General features: G+C 38.7%; 1 protein-coding gene across 1 annotated transcript; it reads right to left on the bottom strand.

Moving 5' to 3' along the window:
* Positions 1-322: 322 nt before the first annotated feature.
* LOC134320362 (cAMP-dependent protein kinase type II-beta regulatory subunit) lies at positions 323-24,012 on the bottom strand. Its single transcript, XM_063001723.1, has 11 exons — positions 23,748-24,012; positions 16,333-16,368; positions 11,360-11,412; positions 9,466-9,549; positions 6,283-6,389; positions 5,683-5,836; positions 4,983-5,084; positions 4,822-4,896; positions 4,617-4,685; positions 1,639-1,774; positions 323-523 (listed from the first exon to the last, which is right to left on the bottom strand). Exons 1-11 carry the CDS (start codon positions 24,010-24,012, stop codon positions 390-392), a joined length of 1,215 nt encoding a protein of 404 aa, XP_062857793.1. The 3' UTR covers positions 323-389.
* Between the last annotated feature and the right edge of the window lie 2,240 nt (positions 24,013-26,252).

Raw genomic sequence — 26,252 nt, 5'->3', positions numbered from 1 at the left:
TCAATTACATGACATTTTTATCACAGGAGATTTGAATTTCTTGCTGACAAAAACCAGCAAGAGTGAAATAACTGTAAAAGTTAACAAAAGTAACAAAAAACAGAAGTAAAACCAAAGAAACTTCCAAAACTCTATAACTGGCTAAACAAAGTAATCCATAATATAACAAAACACTTTACCCATGAAAATGTTTCTGTTTACACATTATATAACTTGTTATGGTTATTCTTTGTCACAATCACTGACACACCAGAGCTTTATTTCAGTGAATGCAAAATAATATCTCTGTAAATCAAAGTTATGATCATATGGCATTGAACAATAGTGAGAGACCTGAACTCACCATTATTTTCATTTTTACATTATGTTGCATTTGAGTGCTTTTTATTTCATGCACTTTGCTCCTCAATTTTCATTTGACTCCCAAACAGGGTGACCAGCTGCTCTTCATAGTTAGCAATGTTACGTTTCATAATATCCATGCATGGCCCCAATAACCTCTCAAACGCCTGGACGCCCATTACTGTGAAAGAGCACACACACAGTGAGAACAAAGACATTAAAACCACATATCAAATATAAGAACTGAGTGGTACATTTATTCTAAGAATCATTAAATACAAACTGCACTTTACATACAAAACTGAGCATGCACTATTAATTATAGTACTGTATCATTTATTCATTGCATGTTTTAATAAAGTCTGTTTCTGGTTAAGGACTGTGAGAAGTTTGTTCGCTCAATGTCTGTATGGGTTTTGTCCTAGTACATTCGTTTTCTGTTTGCTCTACATTGTTAGGGGATTGGTAAGTACAAACCCCATTTTTAGAAAATTTGGGACACTTTGTTAATTTACTTAAACCTTTAAGGAACAAACAAAAGATTTTCAGTGTTTTCAATGACAAACAATTCCCTTTGTTAAATATAAACAAATTTAAAAAGTAATGTCTGCAACACATTAAACATGCTGGGACAGATGCATGTTTACCACTGGGTTACAGATGCATAACAGTTTTTGGTTGGAGTTCTTGATGCAGTGGTAGACTGTGTTAAGTGACGATGATTTTCCAAAGTATGTGGTTTCTCAAACAATAATGCCTAAGGGCTTGATGGTTCCACTCTTGGCCTTTATGCACAGGTACTTCCCCATGTCTGCCTGAATCTTTTCATGATGATATGATATTTCATGATATTATGTGCCTTATATGGTGAAAGACCTAAATTCTGAGAAACGCTGTTTTTGAACTGACTGACAATTCTCTCACAAAGTTTGCCACAAAGTGGTAAACAAGGACCCATCTTTGCTTGCAAAGGTTAAGCCTTTGTTAGATGCTCTACTTATACTCAATCCTGATTACCTCACCTGATATCAGTTAAACTGCAATTTGTGCAACCTTCCAGAAGTGTTACTTGTATAACTGTACTCTTATATTGCCTCTTGTCAACCTTTTTAAGTGTGTTGCAGGTGTCACATTTTATTGTTTTTTATATATATTTCCAAAATACAATTAGCTTTGTCAGTGAAAACTTTTTTCATACTTTTATCAGGTAAATAAAAGTTTAAGAGACAACCCTGATTAGGGTAAAGCGGTTACTGAAGATTAATAAATAAAACTGTTTAAAGCCAGTACTGGTACCTAAGCATTTGACATTGTTCACAGCATATGCAGAAGCTGCCCTTGGTTTGTTGGTTACAAGGGCTAGTTCTCCAAAGTACTGCCCTCTAGTGCACTTTGCGATGTCCACCTCTTCTTCCTCAGAATCCGTTTTCAGCTGTCAACAAAGAGCCCAATTACAATTCATACTAAACTATTTTCCCACATTATTTTGTATATAAATATTAATCCACACAAAATGACTACTTTGTCAAATGACTATTTTGACTAAATGACTATTATTGCACCTTTAATGTGACCTCTAATCTGTGCAATTTAATTGAAAAACAAACAAAATGTTTAGGGGGGAAAACAAAAAAAATTACAATTATGTGGATGCATTAATATGCACACCCTTAAACTAATACTTTGATGAAGCACCTTTTGATTTTATGACAGCATTCAGTCTTTTTGTCTTTCAGCATGGTGCAGCTTGACTTGGCAATCTTTACCCACTCTGTTTTCGCAAAAGCACTCCAAATTTGTTAGATTGCGAGGGCATCTTCTGTGCACAGCCCTCTTCAGGTCACCCCAAAGATTTTAAAATAGATTTTTCAAAGATAAAATAGATAAGTTCTGGGTTGTGGTTGGGTCATTTCAAAACTTTGATCTTGTTCCGGTGAAGCCATTATTTTGTTGATGTGGGTCGTTGTCGTGCTTCTCTTCATCTTCAGCTTTTTTAGCAGTGACCTCAAGGTTTTGTACCAGAACTGACTGATATTTGGAATTGTTCATAATTTCCTCCACCTTGACTAAAGCCCCAGTTTCAGCTAAACAAAAACAGACCCAAAGCATAATGCTGCCACCACCATGCTTCACTGTTGGTATGGTGCTCCTTTGCTAATGCACAGTGTTGTTTGTGGTGCTAAACATACCTTTTGGAATTGTTTTCACAGACTTGATGTAGGTTTTTGCTAAATGTAGCCTGGCTTGGATGTTTTCCTTGCCACCCTACCCCACAGCCCAGACATATGCAGAATACATGAGATTGTTCTCTGATGTATTACACAACCAGTACTTGCCAGAAATTCCTTCAGATTCTTTAATGTTGCTGTAGGCCTCTTGGCAGCCTCCTGGGGCAGTTTTCTTCTTGTCTTTTCATCAATTTTGGAGCAACATCCAGTTCTTGGTAATGTCACTGTTGTGCCATATTTTATTTACTTGATGACCGTTGTCACTGTGTTCCATGGTACATGTAATGCCTTGGAATTTTTTGGAACACTATGATCTCTTTGATACTCTATAGACTCATTGTAGGCCATGGCTTTTGCTGTAATATGCAACTAAGTAAATGTCAGGAGAAGACAACTAGAAGAGCTGAACTTTATATGAGTTAGAGTCATTTTAGTTGATGGCAGGTGTCACTGACTGCTATTTAACATGAGTTTGAATGTGATTGATTCATTCTGAACACAGCCACATCCCCAATTATAAGAGGGAGTGCACACTTAAGCAACCACATTATGTTTTTTTATTTTTCCCCTCTAACCAAATTCCGTGGAAATAAATCTGAAATCCCAGTATAATCCCAATCCCAATATAATGCTCCCTATGAATGTATTGCAACGTAATGTAAAGCTCTCTTCATGGATGTAAAGTAATCTAATATAAAGCTCTCTACAGATATAAAGCAATCTAATATAAAGCTCTCTGTATGTAAACGCAATTTAATGTAAAGATCCCTATGGATGTAAAGCTATCTATGAACAGTATAATCTGTGTTTCAACAACCTGTAAGTAAAAGCAGGTCTGTCTTTTTGGTGGTTCGAAAATTCAACATAATATGACAGATTGCACTTTGTCACCAACATGTTCCATGTACCTTTTAACTAAAAAAGTCAAACTAGCCCTGTTTATGCCAACACAGAGAAATCACCAATTGTATTCAATAGTAATCACTAAAGGAATCACTAAGAAATTGGGAGACCATGCCACAAAGTTTCATGGCATTACAAATCTTTCTACACCACCAATTTAATTATCTACAATTTTGTATTTATGTGTTTGACCGGACATATTTTTTTAAACACGTTTTTTTTGTTTAAAGACATATTCTAATCATTTGGTCCAAAATATTTTTTTTCGTTTATTTCTAAGACTGCTATGGAAGTCTTGTATGGGTTTGTAAATCTTTAAATTCATCTGTAAATGACACAAGTTTGGCATCTTCTCTCATTACCCATAAAGGCAACCTGGTCTTTACTTGGGTGTTGTATGTGAAAGAGATGTATGATGATAACATCATCCCTCGTCCCTTACACTGCAGAATTAAATTATTTACAAACCCCTAATTTAAGAGGTGAACTCTGAATCAGTTATTAAAGTCTTTAGGAAGATCCAGTAGGAGTCATGTGTACAATATAACAGTGAAAATTTTAAAATCTACAACTTTAAAATGCAGGAACAGAAATACATTCACTACTCTATAAATTATACTACATTGTTACAGATGGTTAATCAATCCTTTGGTTCTGTTGTCAGTATGTATTGTCTTTTTATAGTCTAGTGCTTTTACATTTTGCATTTACATTTAGCAGACGCTTTTATCCAAAGCGACTTACAGTATTTATTGTCTAAGCAACTGAAGGTTAAGGGCCCAACAGTGGCAACCTGGTAGTGGTGGGGCTTGAACCAGCAACCTTTGATTACTAGTCCAGTACCTTAACCTCTAGGCTATAACTGTTCAGCATTGAACTCCACAGAACTATAGCATTTATCTGTATTCTTTTTGTTTTGTTAATACTTAAAAAAATCCTGAGAAAGACTTAAAGAAATACTCATTAAGAAGATCATGTCATTATCGTAATGTAGTAAGATGTACAAATAATGCATTTCATAATTCGTACAGATTATTACATACTAATTATCTGTCTTTAATTCCGCCCCAACTTGTTGGATGATAAACAGTTTCTGGCAGAGATAATAAGCATACACAAGTTTCTTCCATTATTTAATCCTACCTGATTTCTCTTTATGGTGATTCTAACTTCGCCTGATTCTACGATGTAGAAACAATCAGCCAGGTCTCCCTATTGAAAAAAAATACACATAGGGTTACATTATAAATTGTAGTAGTATTTAATACTGTTGTTGTTTCTGTATGTTATATCAGTTAATGTAGAGCCAAGAATTAGTTTAGGTGAAAGTCATGAGGATTGATCTAACTTGCGCAATGATCTGCTCTCCATTACTGTACTCTCTGGATGACAGGACATCCACCACCTTCATTCGTTCTGAGACCTTAAAGAAAAGATATGGTTAACCATTACACTTAAGACAGTATCAGTAAGACTGTAGTATGTAAAAAAAAAGATAATAATTCAGACCTCCAGTGATGTAAGAAGTGGAAGGGTCTCGATAAAAGCTTCGTACATTTTCCTTTTCTTGGCGTTGTTTTTTACAATAATCCTTCTAAATGTCAATCGATCCTGAAATCACAAACATTTTAAGATTATCTAACTATGAACCAAATGTGTATTTTACTGACACAATATTCAGCTTAGGAAACCCTAAACTAATTAATGGTTATCAATACATTATTTTTCTATTATTATTATTGTTATTATTTTTTGTTTATGCATTTTCTACCCTTTTTCATTCCGACTTTTCTTTTTAGCACGTCCAATTACCCAATTGCATTATGCCTCCTCTCTACCGATGCCAATCCACGCTCTGATTGAGGAGAACGAGACTGACACTGGCCCCCTCTGACAAATGTGCAGTAGGCGACTGCATCGTTTCACCTGCACGAGGCGCGTTCACATGCGGATCAGCTTTGTGTACGGAGAATCACACCCTGATCAACGCATTATTCCTCGACTCTTGTGCAGGGCCATCAATCAGCCAGCAGAGGTCATAATTGCATCAGTTATCCCACCCTGTATGAACAACAGCCAATCGTTGTTCATGTAGGCACCCAGCCCACATAGGCTCCCAGCCTAGCCGAATGGCAGAGCTGAGTTTCGAACAGACGAGATGAGCTATTTCACACCATTTGTAAAATATTTCCAAACCAGGGTCACTTACTAAACACCAGAGGGCTCCAGGTGAGGTAGCAACAATAGTGGCTGCCCGTGGGGTGTTATACATTAGTGCAAGCTCTCCAAAACTCCCACGGTTATCATATGAGCCCACAGTTCTTGTAGTGCCTTCTATTTTCACAAGGATGTCAAACATCCCTCTGCAAAAAATAAAGTATTGGCAAAGCATTTTTAGATTTCAGTAAATAATAGAAAATGTAGTAAATCTTTACTTTTGTATTTTGCGCACCTATATTGGGTCATTACAACACATTGATAAATAATACTTAAAAATATACATAAAGCAGTGGACTGTAAAAGTAAAAATGCATACTTTGTCTATTATTATGTTTAAGAAATTTGGCAACATTTGCATTCCAAAATTATATGGGCCAATGGATCATGAGAATGGAAGCATGTTCTCTTTGCTTTTATGTAACAGACTGAACAAAACCTCTAATGTTACCCATCGTGTATAGACATTTATTGTTTATTCATGTGTTATAAAGTGCTTATGTACTGTAGGTCCCCTTTATATAGAGTTACTAAACATGAATTTGAATACCATGTTTTTTTGTTTTTAAAGCAGAAATAATAGCACTCCCACCTCTCAATAACATAAAAATTGTCACCATCATCATCTTGGTCAATGATATGTTCTCCTGTAAGAACTATCTTCTCAAACATGGCATCCAGGACTTGGGACATTTGCTCCTGTAAAGTAAAAATATCAAGTATCTGAATACGCCAAGGTGACTACAGCTTTATTGAAAAAAAGACAAAAAATCACAAAAATTGGTCACCATTATTAATACAAAAGGTGCTGTGAGTGAAAACCAGTAAATATAAAGTATGCCTCCTGCCACTAATGCAAATGAATTATAACATATAATCTTGGATAATAACATTGTCATCAAAGCTCTGCTTAATGCTTAATGTTGCAATATCCAAAGCAGGGGTTTTAACCAATGAGGGGGTTTGAGCTTTTGTCTATGGGGGACTCAAGTCTTTTAAAAATGAATAAACTGCACAACTGCACAAGATTTTTGGAATGGTCTCTGGTCTTCCTCAAACCACAAAACTACAAACTCGGAAGCATATTTTGTATTTTATATAATTGTTTTTTGTACACCAATTAGCAATTGGCATGGCTAAAACATCTTTACTTAATAATCAGGAGTGTTGTCCACTTACTTCTAAAGTATACACTATGTCCCAAACTACATAAGCTTAATCAATACCTATTACGTTTTATGGTCTTTTCTTTTTAGGGGCATGAAATTAAGAACTGTGTTTAAACAGATAATCTACATAATATAGTCCACTTTTCAGAGTGTATTTAGTGGTGCCCTGTTCAGAGTGTTTCCCTGCTGTGTACCTGTGCCTGACATGTATCCTGATATAAGAAATAAGCTAATGGCTTTTATGGCAGCCAATTTTGTGTTGCCATAGAACACAGGTGTCAAACTCAAGGCCCGCGGGCCAGATCCGGCCCGCCGCGTCATTTGATCCGGCCCGCGAGAGCTTAAACGACTGTATGATTGTTGTGATGGTTCGAGTCGTTACAGAGACGCAGTTATAATTTAATGCGCTCCTGCGCCTTTAAGAGACAACATGACATCGTAGTCATGGCAACTAACTTTAACCTTCGCTAAGAAGCCATGTGACTTTTACGGCAAAAGAACGCGGGGTAGCGTAGTCAGTAATGTAAACAATAATAAATAAATACAAATAATTATATTGCAATATAATACCCAAGCATTGTCTGTAAGTAGTGGCGTTTATATTCTCAGTTGTTAGTAAAGAGTATATATAGTAAGAGTATATCACAGCGTTTTAGTAAAAAATTTACCGTAATTAAATACTGTTGTTACCGTTACTATAGCAATTAGTAACTTTACACAAAATTTTAACTCGTAATTTTACGTTTGGTTAAATCTCATATTGTACCAGATGTAACACTTGACTACAGCTGTGTGCTTTTACTGTATTAAGTTCTTTATTGTTTTTATTGTTTGTATTTTTACTTCATTTTGATGCACACAGTGTATCACACAGCTGGGAAGCAAATAAACCGACTGTATTCTGAAGAGAGCTGTCTGTCTGTCTGTCTGTCTGTCTGTCTGTCTAGCTGAGAAAGGGGGATAAACTATTAGTGAGGGCAGAATGATTGTCTTAAAAATACACTGTAAAATCCTAAACAAACTGCATCTTTCAAAATGCATGCTGATTTTGTGACCTGCAAAGTGACAGCCCGTCAGTAGATGATGTTACACATATTTACACATGATCCTAAAATGTACAAGAAGATAAGTAAGAAAATTAAGCATAAGGAGGAAATTTCATGAAAGTGAAAACAAGTTTGTGCTTCAGGAAGAAAAACCGGTGCGTCTCTTGTGTTATGAGGCCGTGTCTGTGGTAAAGTAGGACAATATAAATGCAGAATTCGGCCTCCAAGAAAAACAACAGACTGCAATCACAGCAGGATACGTTACAATCGGCCCTTTGAGGGCCACCATAATGCTGATGTGGCCCTCGGTGAAAATGAGTTTGACACCCCTAGGTTTTAGTTTACTGATTTCGGGTGCTCGGGTGGTGCAGCTGTCTATTAGCCTTCCTCACCATTGCTGGAACCTGGAGTAGAATCTTAACAGTGCTATCGGCTAGCCAGACATCTACACAGACATGATTGGCTATGTCTGAAGGGGGGATGGCCAAAGCCCTCAGATAGATTAGCACCCTGTCCAGGATGTTCCTGTCTTGCATTAAGTGTTTCCCAGAGAAACTGGACCCACCGTGGCCCTGAATATTTTGAAGTTGGTAAAGGAAAATGAATAAATCGATGCACTCATTTCCTTTAAACACAAAGTAAGATGCAGTTGTATACAATATCAAACATACACCAATCAGCCATAACATTAAAACCAGCTCCATGTTTCTACACTCACTGTCCATTTTATCAACTCCACTTACCATATAGAAGCCCTTTGTAGTTCTACAATTACTGACTGTAGTCCATCTGTTTCTCTACATACTTTTTAAGCCTGCTTTCATGCTGTTCTTCAATGATCAGGACCCCCACGGAACCACCACAGAGCAGGTATTATTTAGGTGGCAGATGATTCTCAGCACTGCATTGACACTGACATGGTGGTGGTATGTTAGTGGGTGTTGTGCTGGTATGAGTGGATCAGACACAGCAGCGCTGCTGGAGTTTTTAAATACCGTGTCCACTCACTGTCCACTCTATTAGACACTCCTACCTAGTTGGTCCACCCTGTAGATGTGAAGTCAGAGACGATCGCTCATCTATTGCTGCTGTTTGAGTTGGTCATCTTCGATACCTTCATCGGTGGTCATAGGACGCTGTTGGCTGAATATTTTTGGTTGGTGGACTATTCTCAGTCCAGCAGGAACAGTGAGGTGTTTAAAAGCTCCATCGGCATTGCTGTCTCTTATCCACTCATACCAGCACAACACACACTAACACACCACCACCATGTCAGTGTCACTGCTGTGCTGACAATAATCCACCACCCAAATAATACCTACTCTGTGGTGGTCCTGGGAGAGTCCTGACCATTGAAGAACAGCATGAAAGGAGGCTAACAAAGCATGTAGAGAAACAGATGGACTACAGTCAGTAATTGTAGAACTCCAAAGTGCTTCTATATGGTAAGTGGAGCTGATAAAATGGACAATGAGTGTAGAAACAAGGAGGTGGTTTTAATGTTATGGCTGATTGGTGTATATCAGACTACTAACAGCAAGATAAGTTTGTTGCCTTTACCTGGTCTAGATTTTTAAAAAGAAGAATGTCTTTGCAGGCCTCCTGTAACCTGTGCCTCTGTTCATCTGTTTTTGGGTAAGTCACCTGCAAAGACAGCAATGTCAATTTCCATTAGCACTTTGACATAAATGTATAGCTTTAAGTTACAAAAGACAATTTAAAGAAACTAAAGTTTTAAATACACAGCTGGTTTTGTTTCGTAGGATTTCATTGAGTAGAAATTTACAGCACCACTGTAAATATAGTCAGGGCCAGGGCATTATTTTAAGAAGCCTGGTCAATCAGTGTGTCTCAAATTGTATACTGTATACTACTGTACTAAACAGTAAGCTAATGAGTGCACTTTGAATGGTTTAGTTACACAAACCAGGTAGGATTTAGGAGGTAGCCAGAAAATCACTTGTAATGAACAACTTAGAACTAAATGCTAAACTGTTAACCATAAAGAATGCAATTAAATACATCTGCCCATCCAAACACTAAATAAACTAGATAAAAAGGTAGGTTCAATTTATGAAACATTTACTTTCCTATACAGGAAGTAAGCGCCTTGTGATAAAGGCGCCAGATGTGAAACCACACCTGGGATACTATAGGATGAACCCAAGTGCAGAACATTACATTTACATTTTCAGCATTTAGTAGATACCTTTATCCAAAGCGACTTACATTACAGTGACAATATACAGTCTGAGCAATTGAGGGTTAAGTGCCTTGCTCAAGGGCCCAACAGCAGCAACCTGGCAGTGGTGGAGCTTGAACCAGCCACCTACTGATTACTAGGCCATTACCTTAACCACTAGGCTACGGCTTGCCAAAACTGGAACTCAAAGCCACACAAAATAAAAGAAAGGTATAGCTAAATGAACTGAAATTTAGCAGGGAGTCAGGCAGATATGCAGATAGGTAGATCAGACAGGCAGATAGCCAGGTCATTAGGCAGTCAAATGACTTATCCCCAAACTAAGTTCCAGGTACACTCCCAGGTGTAGCAAGTAATATTTGATGAAATGCTTTGGAGTGTTAATTAAATCAAACTACACTTTCTGTTAACCTGTGCCCCCCTACCTGTCGGGCATGTTGGGTATGGCAGACAGCGACATAACACTTTCACCACCCCAATCTATAAAGTCCAGATTAAAAACATCCTTATTTATTCTGGTATTTAAACCAGAGGTGCATGGCACTGGTTGTACGGGGTATGGGGTCTGATGCAGTCTGGTGCTCCTATGGTCTGTCCCACCTGCTGGTCAGGTATTAATGCGATGTGTTAGGTCACTGGAGTTTCATCCATTTAAAGTGTGGGTTTTTATCCCTGTTTTGTATAAAGAACTCTGGGTTCATGAGTTGCTGTCATTCTGCCTCTCACATATGACCAATCAGGTTTGTTTATGGTGGGAAATGTGGGTGCTGATGTCCCAGAAAAGCGCTTACAGCTGTGGTACCTTTAAGTTCTCCCTTTTCCTCTGCATGATTAGGGGTGCCAGAGTCTTGTATTATACCCTTATCAATAAACTTATAATTATGATATATTTTGTTCCAATCATTTTAAATACATATTTGTATTTTACCCCAATGTGGTTTTAACCACCTACCTGAGGCCAAACCCTGTGTTTTTGATGATGCTGTGTCACCAACTATGTTCCTGATGCATATCATGGGAAAATGCACTGACTGCACTCAAACTTACCATTAGACTTTAATCTACTTACAGGCTGAACTGAAGGATGATGAACTCTAATTACTTTAATTCGACTCTTCCTGTGTTGGTTAAGGTTTTATAAAAACAGTAGGCATGGCGCTCGAGTTTAGCAAATAGCCAGATGTTGCCTATACATTCTGCTCTTGCAAATCTTGTTAAGAGAATGGCAGCAGAACATAACCAATCCCTCACCCTCGGCTCTTTGTCCTCTTCATCCTCATCTGGGTTGAAGGCTTCTGCACACACTAGACAAACAGAGGAGAAAAAAACATTGGTGTGAACACAAATTTGGACTTCCATCTATGTGTGTGGTTAACATGGGCACATCTAAGACTAAATAATAAAAATGATCAACATTATATGTAGCTCTTAAAATACATAACAGATATGCATGTTCCCTTTTGTTCCTGTAATGCACTAAACTCGTTCTCTCTTTCCGGCCTTTTGTCTGGCTCTTTCCTCTATTAGGCTTGCTATGTTAAGATGAGAGGCCCATTTACACCCTTGCTACACGCCCCCAGTGTTTCCGCTATTATTATCAGTGCAATAGTGAGCATGAAAGAAGCAGCCACTGTCTGGATCGATACCCTTCCCACAACCTAAATATATGTACCTTTTAGCTTCAGGAAATCTGCAATCAACTTAACACAGTATTTATAAATCTCAAAAACTACACGATGTGTTTAACAGTAATCCAGTAAGTTCTAAGAATGGCCTTGAAACAGACTTTAATAGACAAGTGCATGCTTAATGAGCCAAAATCCAGCCTTTATGTGTTTAACTACTATAAAATGTAGTACACTTAGCTTCAAGGTACACTGCATGGACATAAGTATTGGGATACCCTTGGTAATTTTTGAATTAATGTGTTTCAGCCACAGCAACTGCTAAAAGGTGTGAAAAATCAATTACATAAAGGAAATTATATGTCTTTTCAGCAATGACTGTGCCCCTGTGACATAGAGAAAAGCTTGGTTAAAAGAAACTCCAGTGTCCTGCACAGAGCCCTAACCTCAGCCCCACTGAACAGCTTTGGAATGAACTGAAACATCAATTGAGGCTTTTTTGACCAATATTACTGCTCGTCCATACATCAGCTCTTTTGATTGAATGGGCATAAATGCCCACGAACATAGTTTAAATTAAAGTCTTGTGAGATGCATTTTCAGATGAGTGGCTGTTGATTACATAAAGTCACTTTATTGACATGGGATGTAAATGGAATGTCCAACAAGCTTATGGTCAGGTGTCCAAGTACTTTTGACCATATAGTATACTTTAGAAGAATGTAGCTTAGCAGCAGAGATGTGATCCTTGTAAGAAACGAGCTGCTACACTGCACTGAAGTTACATCCACTACTGCTGTCACATTTTTATTAGTTCTTTTACAGTAACTGCATCACTCTGATCAGGGACATAAAAACCGACCCCGGATGACGTTTTTTTTTATATAGCTATAGGGTTAATGCAATGTTATCTCCTTTTATTTGTGTATTTTCTAATCCTCCCTACGTTGAAGAAGGACTAGAAAAGTTTAGCCTGTGTGTAATCTCATATTTATCCTCAAATAAAACAGAACGTCATCTGTGACCACTTCTGAGTTACTAAATACTAAAGAAATATAAAACATAAATGAAAACATGCTTTAGTTACTTTGTCTTGTTTTTTTTTTTCTATTTTATTTAATCATTTTCTTCCATTTTCTCCCAATTTAGCATAGTTAATTTGTCTTCCGCTGCTGGGGGATCCCTGATTGCAGTCGAGGTGGGTATATTGCTGCTCACGCCTCCTCCGACCCGCTTGCAGCCCTTAGCGGAATCCTTTTACACCTATGCAGTCTGCACAGGTGCCTCTCTATTTGCCAATTAGGGGCCTTACACAGTGTTTGAAGACCCCACCCACATAGTCTGGTCATCCTGCCCTAGCAGAACCGTGTCTGCTGCAGGCAGAGGAGTTCAGAATCTCGGCGCTGGCGTGCTAGCAGAATATCCCGCTGCGCCACCTGGGCGCATTTAGTTACATTTTTTTATAGAATATTTACTGGTGGCAGCAATCAGAACAAATGATTTTAGAAACTGTTCTTTTTTTTTACCAAAAGACCCAATAATTCTGGAGCTAGCTGCATGTGAATGATACTTCTTTAATCTTGCTAAATAACCCCTTATTTAAATGACAAAAGGTCGTCAAATGAGCTCTGAACAGTTCTTCCTACTTTCTTTATTTACAGTAATTGAGAAAGCTTTTTAGTGCACAAGGTCAGAACCAGGATTGCACTGTGTGTGTGCAGGAGATGAGTCTATGTATACAGCTATTAAACTCTCCTTTCCCCTGCTGGTTTATTTCATTCCATCACAGTGTGTAATAAAAGCCACTCTCCTCTGTCTCAGCTGCAGACATAGCGCTTACTAGGCAGCCTGGTAAGGTTCCGGTGACGTGTAATTACGTCAAGCCTTAAGTCTGCACTTGTACCTTTTTGATAGACTGAACAAATCAAGTCCGGATTCAACAACCCTTCTAAAACTGTCAGCTGGAGCCTATCCCAGCTTTTCAATGAGCGCAAGGCACACAGTAACACCCTGGATGGGGCGCGAGTCCATCGCAGTGCAGATACACTTACACACACATACACACACCTATTCACCTATATGGCAATTCAGTATCTTCAATTAACCTGACTGCATGTTTTTGGACTGTGGGAGGAAACCGGAGCTCCCGCAGGAAACTCACACAGACACGGGGAGAACATGCAAACTCGCACAGAAAGGACCCGGACCGCGACGCCTGGGGATCGAACCCAGGACCTTCTTGCTGTGAGGCGACAGTGCTACCCACCGAGCCACCATGTTTTTTTAAACAATTTATTAAAATGGTTATCAGGTGATTCTAACAGCCTTATGCTCAGGTGGCACAGCGGTAAAACACGCTAGCACACCAGAGCTGACATTTCGAACTCATCGGTTCGAAATTCAACTCTGCTACCGGTAGGCTGGGCGCCTACATGAACAGCAATTGGCTGTTGTTTTTTAAGGGCAGGGTGCAAAAGGGGATTCCTCCTAACTGATGCAAATACGACCACATATGAACTCGCCTCACGCTGGTGAAAAGATGCAGCCGGCTTCTGCACACGTGTCGGAGGGGGCGTGTGTTAGTCACGGCTCTCCTCAACCAGAGTGGAGATCAACATCAGTAGAGAGGAAGCGTTATGCAATAGGGTGATTGAATACAACTAGATGCCACAGCCTTACTCATAAAATGAATGTCATAATAAAAAAGAGAGACTTGTTCTATGTTCAAAGCACAAATAAAACTGGGTAAAGATGCACAGTAAACATAATAAATGTAGGAATAAACAGTAGATTTACATTTACAGATTTAGCAGATGCTTTTATTTAGAGCTAATTACAAAATTGCTTTCTCAGTAAACAGTCTAAGAACATGAATCTGTTGAAACCCTGTTTGAACAAAAGTATAGGTAGAAAAACAGATCTATCAAGTGATAGATTAGTAAGTTAAGGGTTACTTTCTGTTTAAACGTTTAGTAAAGAGGTGGGTCTTTAATTGTCTTTTAAAGAAAGACAATTAAAACTGAGAAACTGAGAAACTCAGTTGTTTGGACAGACAGGGGAAGTTCATTCCACCACCTGTGTGCTAGTACAGAGAATAGCTGTGATGCCTGTCTTCCAAGATGAGTGAGACTTGTGGCTTGAAGGTTGTGTAGTAATTTAAATAAGTAAGTTCTCTAAGGTCTATTTTTGGCTTTATAAGCAAGCATTAATGTTTTAAACTAAATGCAGGCCGTGAAAGGAAGCCAATGCAGAGAGTGCAGCAGTAAGGTAATATGGCAGTGTTTGGGTTGATTGAAAACCATGTGGGCAGCTGCATTTTAAATCAGTTGCAGGGGTTGCAGAGGACATCGGAACACCTGCCAGGAGGGAGATGCAGCAGTCTAGTCTCGAGACTGGACAAGAATCTGAGTGGCTTCCATAGAGAGCAGTGCAGTAGAGTAAGAACGTCATGATCTAGTCATGTAGGCAACATGAGTCTAGTAGAACAGCCTGCTATCAAAGACAACACCATAGTTACATACATCTGCAAAGCTCTCATTCACAAAGACTCATCACACCTATCACAGCCATCACACGTACTCTTCACTCTCCTGCCGCTTGATATGAGGTGCATTTAGTGTTTCAGTCTTCTGCTAGACTGTGCAACAGCTTTTTTCCACAAGCGATCAGACTTCACAATTCACAGTCTGAACTGATGGAAACGAATACCCTCACACACACATACACACACACTCACACACACATACACAAATACACACACCCAACCAACAGTTTCAAAAATATATACAACTACTCATTGACTTTTATTCTCTGCATCTTTGCACACTATTGCATTTATGTACTTTATTCTTAAATAAACAATTGCTACACAAACCCTACACTGTTATTTACACTATATTGCCAAAAGTATTCGCTCTTCTACCTTCACACACATATGAACTTGAGTGACATCCCATTCTTAATCCATAGGGTTTAATATGATGTCGGCCCACCATTTGCAGCTATAACAGCTTCAACTGTTCTGGGAAGGCTTTCCACAAGGTTTAGGAGTGTGTTTATGGGAATTTTTGACCATTCTTCCAGATGTTCAAATCCTAGCAGTGTGTCTGATTCAAAGAGGTCACACTGTACAAATAACTTCAAATGTATTAGTTGCATTACTTTTCCACAGGTGATATACTATATATCTGTTAGATATGTGTACTTTGTTCCTGTTTCACAAAATGTTTTATTCAACAGTCTGAAATCATTCACTGTGACGGATTTGCATCTGCAACAGAAGCAATTAGAAAGGAGGCAATTACTTTTTTAGAGCACTGCACATACAGTCATGCCAATAAAGCTGACAAAATGAAATTGAAAACAGAAATAGCACTAATTAAAATAACTGTGTTGATACATATTAAATAATACATAGAAAGTGTATTTATCTAATATTTCATCAATTAGGACTTGATTTAAGTTAGAGCTAATTTATGAGTAGTATAGTTATTCTGTTTTAAATCCTCCCACCCTGTTAAACATTCCATTATATTTGATAACTGTTTAAGAACAAGCATGCAGGAGCAAGAAATGGTATCGTCAACTAGTATTACTTACCTGAAGGACGTCTGATGAATCTGTTTATGACTGGGGCTGTAAAGAGAGGACGAGAGTGTTCTGGTTAACAATGCAGCATCATAAAACATTTAGAAACAAAACACGAGCTTAAATCACTTGTTTTAAAATTATTTACAATGGAGTCAGTATTTAAAAGTGGCATTAATTTGGTTTTACTTTTACAATTTATTAAAATTCAATAAAATAATTTATCAAAATTCCTAATTCCTAGGACTTCTTATAAACACATAGAAAGGCAGAGGTCTACAAATTTCCTAGTGTTAGAAATAGATATGTCATGTGCAGAATAGTATCTTAAAAGAACAGTCTAAATCAGGGGTGTCAAACTCACGGCCCACCACGTCATTTTATGTGGCCCGCGAGAGCTTAAACGACTGTACGATTGTTGTGATGGTTCGAGTCGTTACAGAGACGCAGTTACAATTTAATGGGACTCCTGCGCCTTTAAACGGCAACCGGTGGCATCGTAGTCTGGCAACTAACTTTGACCTTCGCTGAGAAGTCATGTGACTTTTACGGCAAAAGAACGCGGGAAGTAATGTAAACAATAATAATAAATATAAATAATTATCTTGCAGTATAATACAGAAGCATCGTCTGTAAGTAGTGGCATTTATATTCTCAGTTGTTTGTAAATGTTTAGTGAGTATATCACAGCGTTTTAGTTACAAATTTACCGTAATATATCAGTTAGTATCTTTACACAAAATGCTAACTCGTTAGAGCTATTTTACGTTTGGTTAAATCTCATATTGTACCAGATGTAACACTTGACTACAGCTGTGTGCTTGTACTGTATTAAGTTCTTTATTGTTTTTATTGTTTGTATTTTACTTCATTCTGGTACACACAGTGTATCACACAGCTAGGAAGCAAATAAAACCGACTGTATTCTGAAGAGAGCTGTCTGTCTGTCTGTCTGTCTGTCTGTCTGTCTGTCTAGCTGAGCAAGGGGGATAAACTATTAGTGAGGGCAAAACAATTGTCTTAAAATACACTGCTGCTGCATGCTGATTTTGTGACCTGCAAAGTGACACATCCCGCCAGTAGATGATGTTAAGAAATATTTACACATGATCCCAAAATGTACAAGAAGATAAGTAAGACAATTAAGCAGAAGGAGGAAATTTAATGAAAATTAAAAACAAGTTTGTGCTTCAGGAAGAGAAAACGGTGCGTAATGACTCTTGTGTTATGAGGCTGTGTCTGTGGTACAGGAGGACAATATAAATGTAGAATTTAGCCTCCAAGAAAAACAACAGACTGCAATCACAGCAGAATACGTTACAATCGGCCCTTTGAGGGCCACAAAAATGCTGATGTGGCCCTCGGTGAAAATGAGTTTGACACCCCTGGTCTAAATGATAAAAAGCTGCTTGCTGAATAAGGTTTTATAAAAAATGTATCATTTTTGTTAGTAACCAAGAAAAATACTGCACAGTCAGCACAGTTTACATTTGGTTTAATTTTTTAAGAGTCCCCAATTAATAATAGTGTGTAATGAAATGATTATTTAAAAATAGAAAAATGATATTAACATTTGAATACATTTAACCATTTCATTCTGGTCAGTGTGAATCATGTGGTCTGTGAATCCTGTGGCACCTGGAAACACTGGCCACAATTTAAAACACAGCATGGGCAGGGTGCCAATCCACTGCAAAGCATAATATTAATCATGATTAGGGCTGGGTATCGCCACCAATTTCCTGGATCGATTCGATTCCGATTCACCAGGTCCCGATTCGATTCGATCTTCGATTTTCGATTCGATTTTCGATCCAATTTCGATTCAACACATTTAGGCATATTTGAGTTACATTAACAGGTTTTGTTTACATATGTACAGATGTTCAGAGAATGAATGTGATAATTGTACAAAGAACACTCATTATTAAAAATATTTGTGTATTTTGTTTACATAAATAATTAATCCAAAACAGAAAACAGTAACATTCAACAGCCAGGTGTATGTTTACATTACATTTACAATGTTGTAGCATGTCAGACAAATGAAATAATAATAAAAAATGAATGTTACTGTTTTCTTCCATTTGTCTGACATGCTACAACATTGTAAATGTAATGTAAACATACACCTGGCTGTTGTACAGCTTATGCCAAGTTTACACTACACGACACTCTGATTAACACCTGGTCGCTGTAATGTTCACACTACACGACTGATCGGCGATGGGGGGTTTTACACTACACCATCACCAGGGGGAATCACAGGCGAGCTTCTCTGGTCTCCAAAACTACGTTTTGTCACGAAAACACATGTGAGAAGTGATGAAAGGTTTAATGATACCACGTCCAAACATGCACATCAACAAGTAGCGAGCAATCAAAGTTTGTGCGCTGATGAAATAAATGAATCTGAGTGGATTTGGCAACACGAGCAGCATGGATCGTTCTGTAGTGAGTTGGAGGTTAATAAATATTTTGTTTTGTAGAGAACGATCTCGCGTGTGCTGATGTATTCTGATAGAAACTATATTGCGCTCCACCACCTGTTTACAACCTCTCCCCTGTGTTTCCCCTCGTTGTTTCTCACATTGATTGAGAGCCGAGTTTTGATCGCAGAGCGAACACCGAGTTCCTCCCGAATCCAGAGCCGAGCGAAAATCAGTGCAAAAAGTTGTGTAGTGGTCATAACTTGAGCTTCTGCCATGCTAAACTGATGTGCAGGTCAGATCTCGTTGCATGAAAAAACAGTGGCTGGTCACGCGAAATTAAAGGGGGTAACAATAGTAATAGATTTCCGCGTGCACCGTAAAAAGGGGCGTATTTAAAAAAATCGATCTCGCATTTATATGAATCGATATCGGATCGTTCAAATAAAGATCGATTAAAATCGAAAAATCGATTTTATAAACCCACCCCTAATCATGATTATCAGTAATAGTTTTGTCATCATTTCATCTTTACTGATTTATTTTCAATTCTACTCAGAGACACTGTTGGTCTGACACTGTTCGTTGGGAGTTACAAGTTGCAAAATAGAAAAATGCTGTGGACAAGGTGCCAATGCATTGCAAAGCAACAACAACAATCATAATAACAGAAAGAATAAACACCTTTATGAAACTTAAAAGATATCCTACAGATCATACTACCAATTACTGTTAAGTTAAATATAAAAAAACTAAGAATTTTATATAGAGAGACATATAATCATTCAGTAACTGAAAGCAGAGATCACTACTGTAAACTCCCGAAATTGACTTGACATATTTTAACTGTAAACATAGGAAGCATTTTTTTGTTTGTTATTAATATTTAGAAAAATAATAGGCCATTGTTCATGCCAATAACAAGCACACAGTTGTGAGATCCTTGTCCGTTAATGGAAATTGCAAGAGGACATTCAGGCACATCAAGCTACTTTTGTTCTGAACAGTTTACTCAAATGTGCTATACACACATTTACATCAGTGTAAAGATCTAAGTTATTATGGAACATAATTGTCATTAGCTGTGCAGTGAAACATGTGGGCTTTGCTTTGAGGGACACATACCCCGTCCTCTCTCTCTCTCTCTCTCTCTCTCTCTCGTATATTTTACTATATTTTCTTTTAGTTTTCATGTTCTTAATTTTTTATCTCTCTTGTTTTAATTTCATATTCCCTAAATTGTAGGTTATACTTTACAATATTTTCTTTTAATTTTTCATGTCCTTAATTTTTTTTATCTCTCTTGTTTGAATTTCATGTTCTTAATTGTAACTAAATGTTTGCAAGAAGTCTTTCTGAGGTTTTAGATCTCAGGAATGTTTTAATGCTTTTAATTTTGTTTTTTTTCCTTATGTAAAGCACTTTGAATTGCCACTGTGTATGAAAGGTGCTATACAAATAAACTTGCCTTGTCTTGCCTTGCCTAAACACTAGATTTGTGCAAAATGAAAAAAATTAAACACTACCCTACCAAACAGACCTGTAGTTCATTTATATATTTGGCTGCATAATGTATATCCAATAAAAAATATGTTTGCAAATAAAATTAACTGTAGTTAGTTAACAAATACCATCTAAATATGAATACGCTACCTTACTGATGCCATTCCATATATATATATATATATATGATCAGCCATCAGCCAACATTAAAACCACCTCCTTGTTTTTACACTCCCTGCCCATTTTATCAGCTCCACTCAACATATAGAAGCACTTTGCATTTCAACATATAGAAGCACTTTGCATTTCAGCTGACTGTAGTCCATCTGTTTCTCTACATACCTTTTTAGCCTGCTTTCACCCTGTTCTTCAATGGTCAGGACCCCCGCAGGACCACCACAGAGCAGGAATTATTTAGGTGGTGGATCATTCTCAGCAATGCAGTGACACTGACATGGTGGTGGTGTGTTAGTGTGTGTTGTGCTGGTATGAGTGGATAAGACACAGCAGCGCTGATGGAGTTTTTACACACAGGACGCTGCCCACGGGGCGCTGTTGGCTGGATATATTTTTGGTTGGTGGACTATTCTCAGTACAGCAGTGACAGTGAGGTGTTTAAAAACTCCATCAGTGCTGCTGTGTCTTATCCACTCATACCAGCACAACACACACTAACACACAACCACCATGTCAGTATCACTGCAGTGCTGAGAATGACCCACCACCCAAATTATACCTACTCTGTGGGGGTCATGACCATTAAAGAACAGCATGAAAGGGGGCTAACAAAGTATGTAGAGAAACAGATGGACTACAGTCAGTAATTGTAGAACTACAAAGTGCTCCTATATGGTAAGTGGAGCTGATAAAATGGACAGTGAGTGTAGAAACAAGGAGGTGGTTTTAATGTTATGGCTGATCGGTGTATATATGTTAATTCCAGAGAAGGTTTGGAACTTTACAGTTTGTTAGCACAGCATTGATTAATTTTATGCACTATGCCCCTTAGCACTCTGCGACTATGCTCTGTATGGTCTGCCACTTCGTGGCTGAGCTGCTGTGGTTCCTAAAAGCCTCCACCTTTCAATAATACCACTCAAGGTTCATTGTGAAACATCTAGGAGGGCAGAAATTTCATGAACTGACTTGTTGCAACAGTGGTATCCTATTACAGTACCACGCTCAAATGCTCTGTGCTCTTTAGAATGCCACATTTTTTATGTTTGTAAAGACAGGCTGCATTGTTATGTGCTAATTACGGCTTCTTGTTCACCAACAGTGTAAAACATTCAAACTGGTTCACATTTACACACTCCAGTCTGTACCTGTGGTCACTTAAAACTCAGAGCCTTATTTTCAGGCAGACCAGGGTTCATTAACTGACACCGCACCTTGCCTTAAAAACTCCTTTTACAGCATGCCCTAACTCAATGTCCAAAATGACCTGGGTGCAGAACCAAAAATAAAGTGTAAAAAGTGTAAGTGCAAGTTGGTTTTACAGATATATGCTTGACTGTTGTAGCAAAAGTCAAAATCAGACTGGGCATTTTAAGCTGTGTAGTTTAAGTGAGTCTGTGCCCAATCCAGCCTTATATTTTTTGTATTGATGGAAGGTACAGTAGAGGAACCAAATGTGAGCTTTTGTTGTTGTAGTCCAATATTATGTATGTAAGATGGTAAAAGTTGAGGAATGTTATATTTTAACTGATTGGCAATTATCTCTGTGTTTGCTCTTGCAAAGACTGTGCTTTCAGTGGACCCTCCTTTTACACCCAGTCATAATACATTTATACCTATACCTGTTACCAATTTACCTGCTTATGTGCAATGTTTCAAAATGGTCTATCTTGATTATTCTAACTTGGGACAGCATGGAAAATGCAAATAATAAAAAACACAGACAGGATGAACCTGAGATATTTCATGTTTTATCTTGTCATGTTCATTTATTAATAAACATCCATTCCTGCCTTTCAGGCCTGCAACACATTCCAAAAAAAGTTGGGACGGTAAAGCATTTACCACTTGGTAATGTTGCCATTCTTTTTCACCACACTTAAAAAAGGTTTTGGCACTGAGGATACCAAGTGATTTAGTGTTTCAGCTTTTATTTTGTCCCATTCTTTCTGCAAACACGTCTTAAGATGTGTAACAATACGAGGTCGTCGTTGTCGCATTTTTCGTTTAAAGATTCTCCACACATTCTCTATTGGGGACAGATCAGGACTGCAGGCAGGCCAGTCCAGTACCCGTACCCTCGTCTTCCACAGCCATGCCTTTGTAATGTGTGCAGCATGTGGTTTTGCATTGTCTTGTTGAAAAATGCATGGACGTCCCTGGAAAAGATGACGCCTTGAAGGCAGCACATGTTGCTCTAAGATCTCAATGTACTTTTCTGCATTAATGCTGCCATCACACAATTGTAAATGACCTTTGCCAGGGGCACTGACACGACCGCATACCATGACAGACCCTGGCTTTTGGCATCCATTTTTTCCAAAAAAGACCTGGAATGCTGATTCATCTGACCACAATACACGTTTCCACTGTGTGATGGTCCATCCTAAATGCCTCAGAGCCCAGAGAAGTCGACGCCGCTTCTGGACATGGTTAACATAAGGCTTCTTTTTTGCACAGTAAAGTTTTAAGTGGTATTTGTGCATGTAACTCTGTATTGTAGTGCTTGACAAAGGTTTGCCAAAGTAATCCCCCACCCATGTGGTTATATCAGCTATTGTTAAGTGGCGGTATCAGCTATTGTTGAAGTGCTGTCTGAGGGATCGAAGATCACGGGCGTTCAGGTTAAGTTAGCGCCCTTGGCCTTTACGCAATGAAATTCCTCCTGATTCCTTTAATTGTTTAATGATATTATGCACAGTATAGGGAGAAATATGCAAATCCCTTCCAATCTTTCTTTGAGGTACACTGTTTTTAAACATTTCAATTATTTTCTCACACATTTGTTGACAAACTGGAGATCCTCTGATCATCTTTGCTCATCAAAGACTCAGCCTTTCCTGGATGCTGCTTTTGTACCAAACCATGATTACAATCACCTGACTGGAATCACATTATTATTTAGTTTTTTCACCTCATTACTAGTCCTAAATTGCCCCGTCTCAACTTTTTTGGAATGTGTTGCACGCCTGAAATGCAGGAATGGAGGTTTATTAATAAATGAAATGAAGTTAAGCAGATAAAACATGAAATATCTTGGGTTCAAACTGTCTACAAGGAACACTGCATTTTTATTTTATTTGCATTTTACATACTGTCCCAACTTTTTCTGATTTGGGGTTGTGCATTGGAACGCTAAAAATTAGGTTGGTATGTATGCATAGTGATTTTTTCATTCTAAGGGCCAAGTGTAGCCACTCTGGGCTGTTCAATAATGGACGTCCATGCACGTCTATGCACAATCAGGGATTACTGGCATGAAGACTACCTTACAGAACAAATGAGCATTTCAATGTAACACTGGATCTAATTGGTTACCTACGAATTCCTCATCGTCCTCCTCGTCCTCTCCATTCTCGGAGTCGATCTGCATGGCCTCCTCGATGAAATTAACAGCTTTCCCAGCGCGCAGTGCTGAATGCTGCTGATCATTGCCGAACGCGGCCGCCCTCGCTTCGTTCTCCTTCAGCTGGGTGAAATACTGCAGCGCGAACTCGAGAAGATCCCGCGGCTGATTCCTCAACACCTCCACCGTAAAGCTCTGTAGAAGCTCCGTCAGACCCTCGGGGATTTCTATACTCATTCCTGATCGCAGGATCCAGAGGAAGACGGTGCAAAATGCAGACAGACGGGGCTTCTGCTGAATAAAGATCCGTGTGCTCTCAATCTATCGCGTCAGCTGAAATGAACAGAGCCAATGCTGGTAATAATCAGAGCATAAAAGCGAGTGAAGGACCTCCTCTTACTCTGCCATATAGCACCTATTTCCATTTGGTTCTGATCGAGTCCCTCTGGCTAATTGGTGGACATTAAAATGGCAGAGAATTGTAGAGCGAGCATCCTTTTCTGTTCCGCCGCTGGCCAAGGGGAAAGCCGTGCATGTGACCCAGGTAACCATGGCAACCGTGCGGGCTGGGATTGCGTGCGCGAGACTGCAGCAGCATGATAGACTCAAGTGGACCAAACCAATAAATATTGCTAGCTATTTAAATTCAGAGCAACCCTGAGAACAAACTCCCATCGTAGGGATCTGTCCCTAATCATGTTTTATGCTTCTGATAGCGCCAGCAGTGCGGCACGGTTCTATCAATGCAAAATGCGTAGGCAGACCAAAATAAAAACCACGTAATAAAAACATTATTGTGACTGGATAAATAGTTCACAGTAAATCCATAGATAGATAGATATATGATAAATAGGTTTATTTATTAGGATTTGAACGTCATGTTTTACACACTTTGGTTACATTCATGACAGGAACGGTAGTTACTCGTAACACAAGATTCATCAGTTCACAAGTTTAATGTCAAACGCAGTCATGGACAATTTTGTATCTCCAGTTCACCTCACTTGCATGTCTTTGGACTGTGGGAGGAAACCCACGGAGACACAGGGAGAACATGCAAACTCCACACAAAAAGGACCTGGACCGCCCCACCTGGGGATCGTAGATAGATGGATGGATGGATGGATGGATAGATAGATAGTACTGTCTTGTACTTGTATTGGCCATCTGAAAGAAGTTTGGTATATTTGTTTTATATCTACATCGAATCTATTTTGGCTATTCTGGTTTCCATTATGGTGGCATGATGGCTTGGTGGGTAGCACTGTCACCCAGCAAGAAGGTCCTGGGTTTGATCCCCAGGTGAAGCGGTCCCGGGCCTTTCTGTATGGGGTTTGCATGTTCTCCCCATGTCCGCCTGGTTTCCTCTTCCCACAGGCCAAAGACATGCAGTCAGTTTAATTGGAGCTACTGTGTGTGTGTGTGTGTGTGTGTGTGTGTTTGCCCTGTGATGGACTGGTGATCTGTCCAGGGTGTTTTCTGCCTTTCGTCTGGTGAATTGTACCCACTGGGACCCTGAATAAGAGTAGTAAAACAGATAGTTGGGAAGTTTTCATTAATATCCCAAAATCATATACCAGCAGCCAAACGGGTCACCCTAAATTGCTGCAGCTTTGAGTGAGGGAGTGCATGGGTGAGTGTAGCCACTGATGAACTGCCACTGCCTTACGCCCAGTGTTTCTGGCTAGTCTCTGGACCCACTGTGACACTAATCAGGATGAAACGCTTACTGAAGATGAAATAATAACACTTTAATTTATAATTCAAAGCCTTACACTTAAAACGATGAATATGAATTCATATGGCTTAATTGCCAGTCATTATACACTACTATATGAAGCTTTATAAACTGTGCTCCCAGGACTTGTTTTTCATGTGTATGTGTCACGCCCCTGTCCCCGAGGTTTAAGTGGATTTGTTTAGGGTTTGAAGCCCACGCCTCTTCATGATTGGAAAATTGAGCTAATGATCCACAGCTGAACCTCATAACAGGATGAATGCTCAATGTATATAAGGACTATAATCATTTTACAGGATTTGATGGTTTGTTTGGAATCTTGCTTAAAAAATCATGTATTGTATTCTAGCTCATGTATCTTGCTTAAGGAATCTTGCTTAGAGAATCATGTCTCGTTTTATGTTATAGCTTAGTCCATGTTTAGCATAAGCATTGTGTTAGCTTGCAGGGTGTAACTTAGCTTAGGGTTTAGTATAGTTAAATATCAAGTTTTACACCTGTTTAGATTGCTGTTAGCATTTGCGTAGTGGTTAGCATAGTTCGTGTTTGTGAGTCTTATGTCTTGTCCTGTGAAACCTACTCTTGTTGATTGTAATCATGAATAAACAATATAACATCACAAATGTGTCCGCACTTGCCTCTTGTCGTGAGCCTGCTGTTACAGTTGTAATCCCACATACTTTTGGCACCCTAAAACACCTAAACAAAATGGTTGCCAAAACCTTGATTATTGCTTATC

This window comes from Trichomycterus rosablanca, chromosome 1, assembly GCF_030014385.1.
Source record: "Trichomycterus rosablanca isolate fTriRos1 chromosome 1, fTriRos1.hap1, whole genome shotgun sequence".
In the NCBI taxonomy this organism is placed as follows: domain Eukaryota; kingdom Metazoa; phylum Chordata; class Actinopteri; order Siluriformes; family Trichomycteridae; genus Trichomycterus; species Trichomycterus rosablanca.
This window is presented reverse-complemented; position numbering and strand designations above follow the sequence as displayed.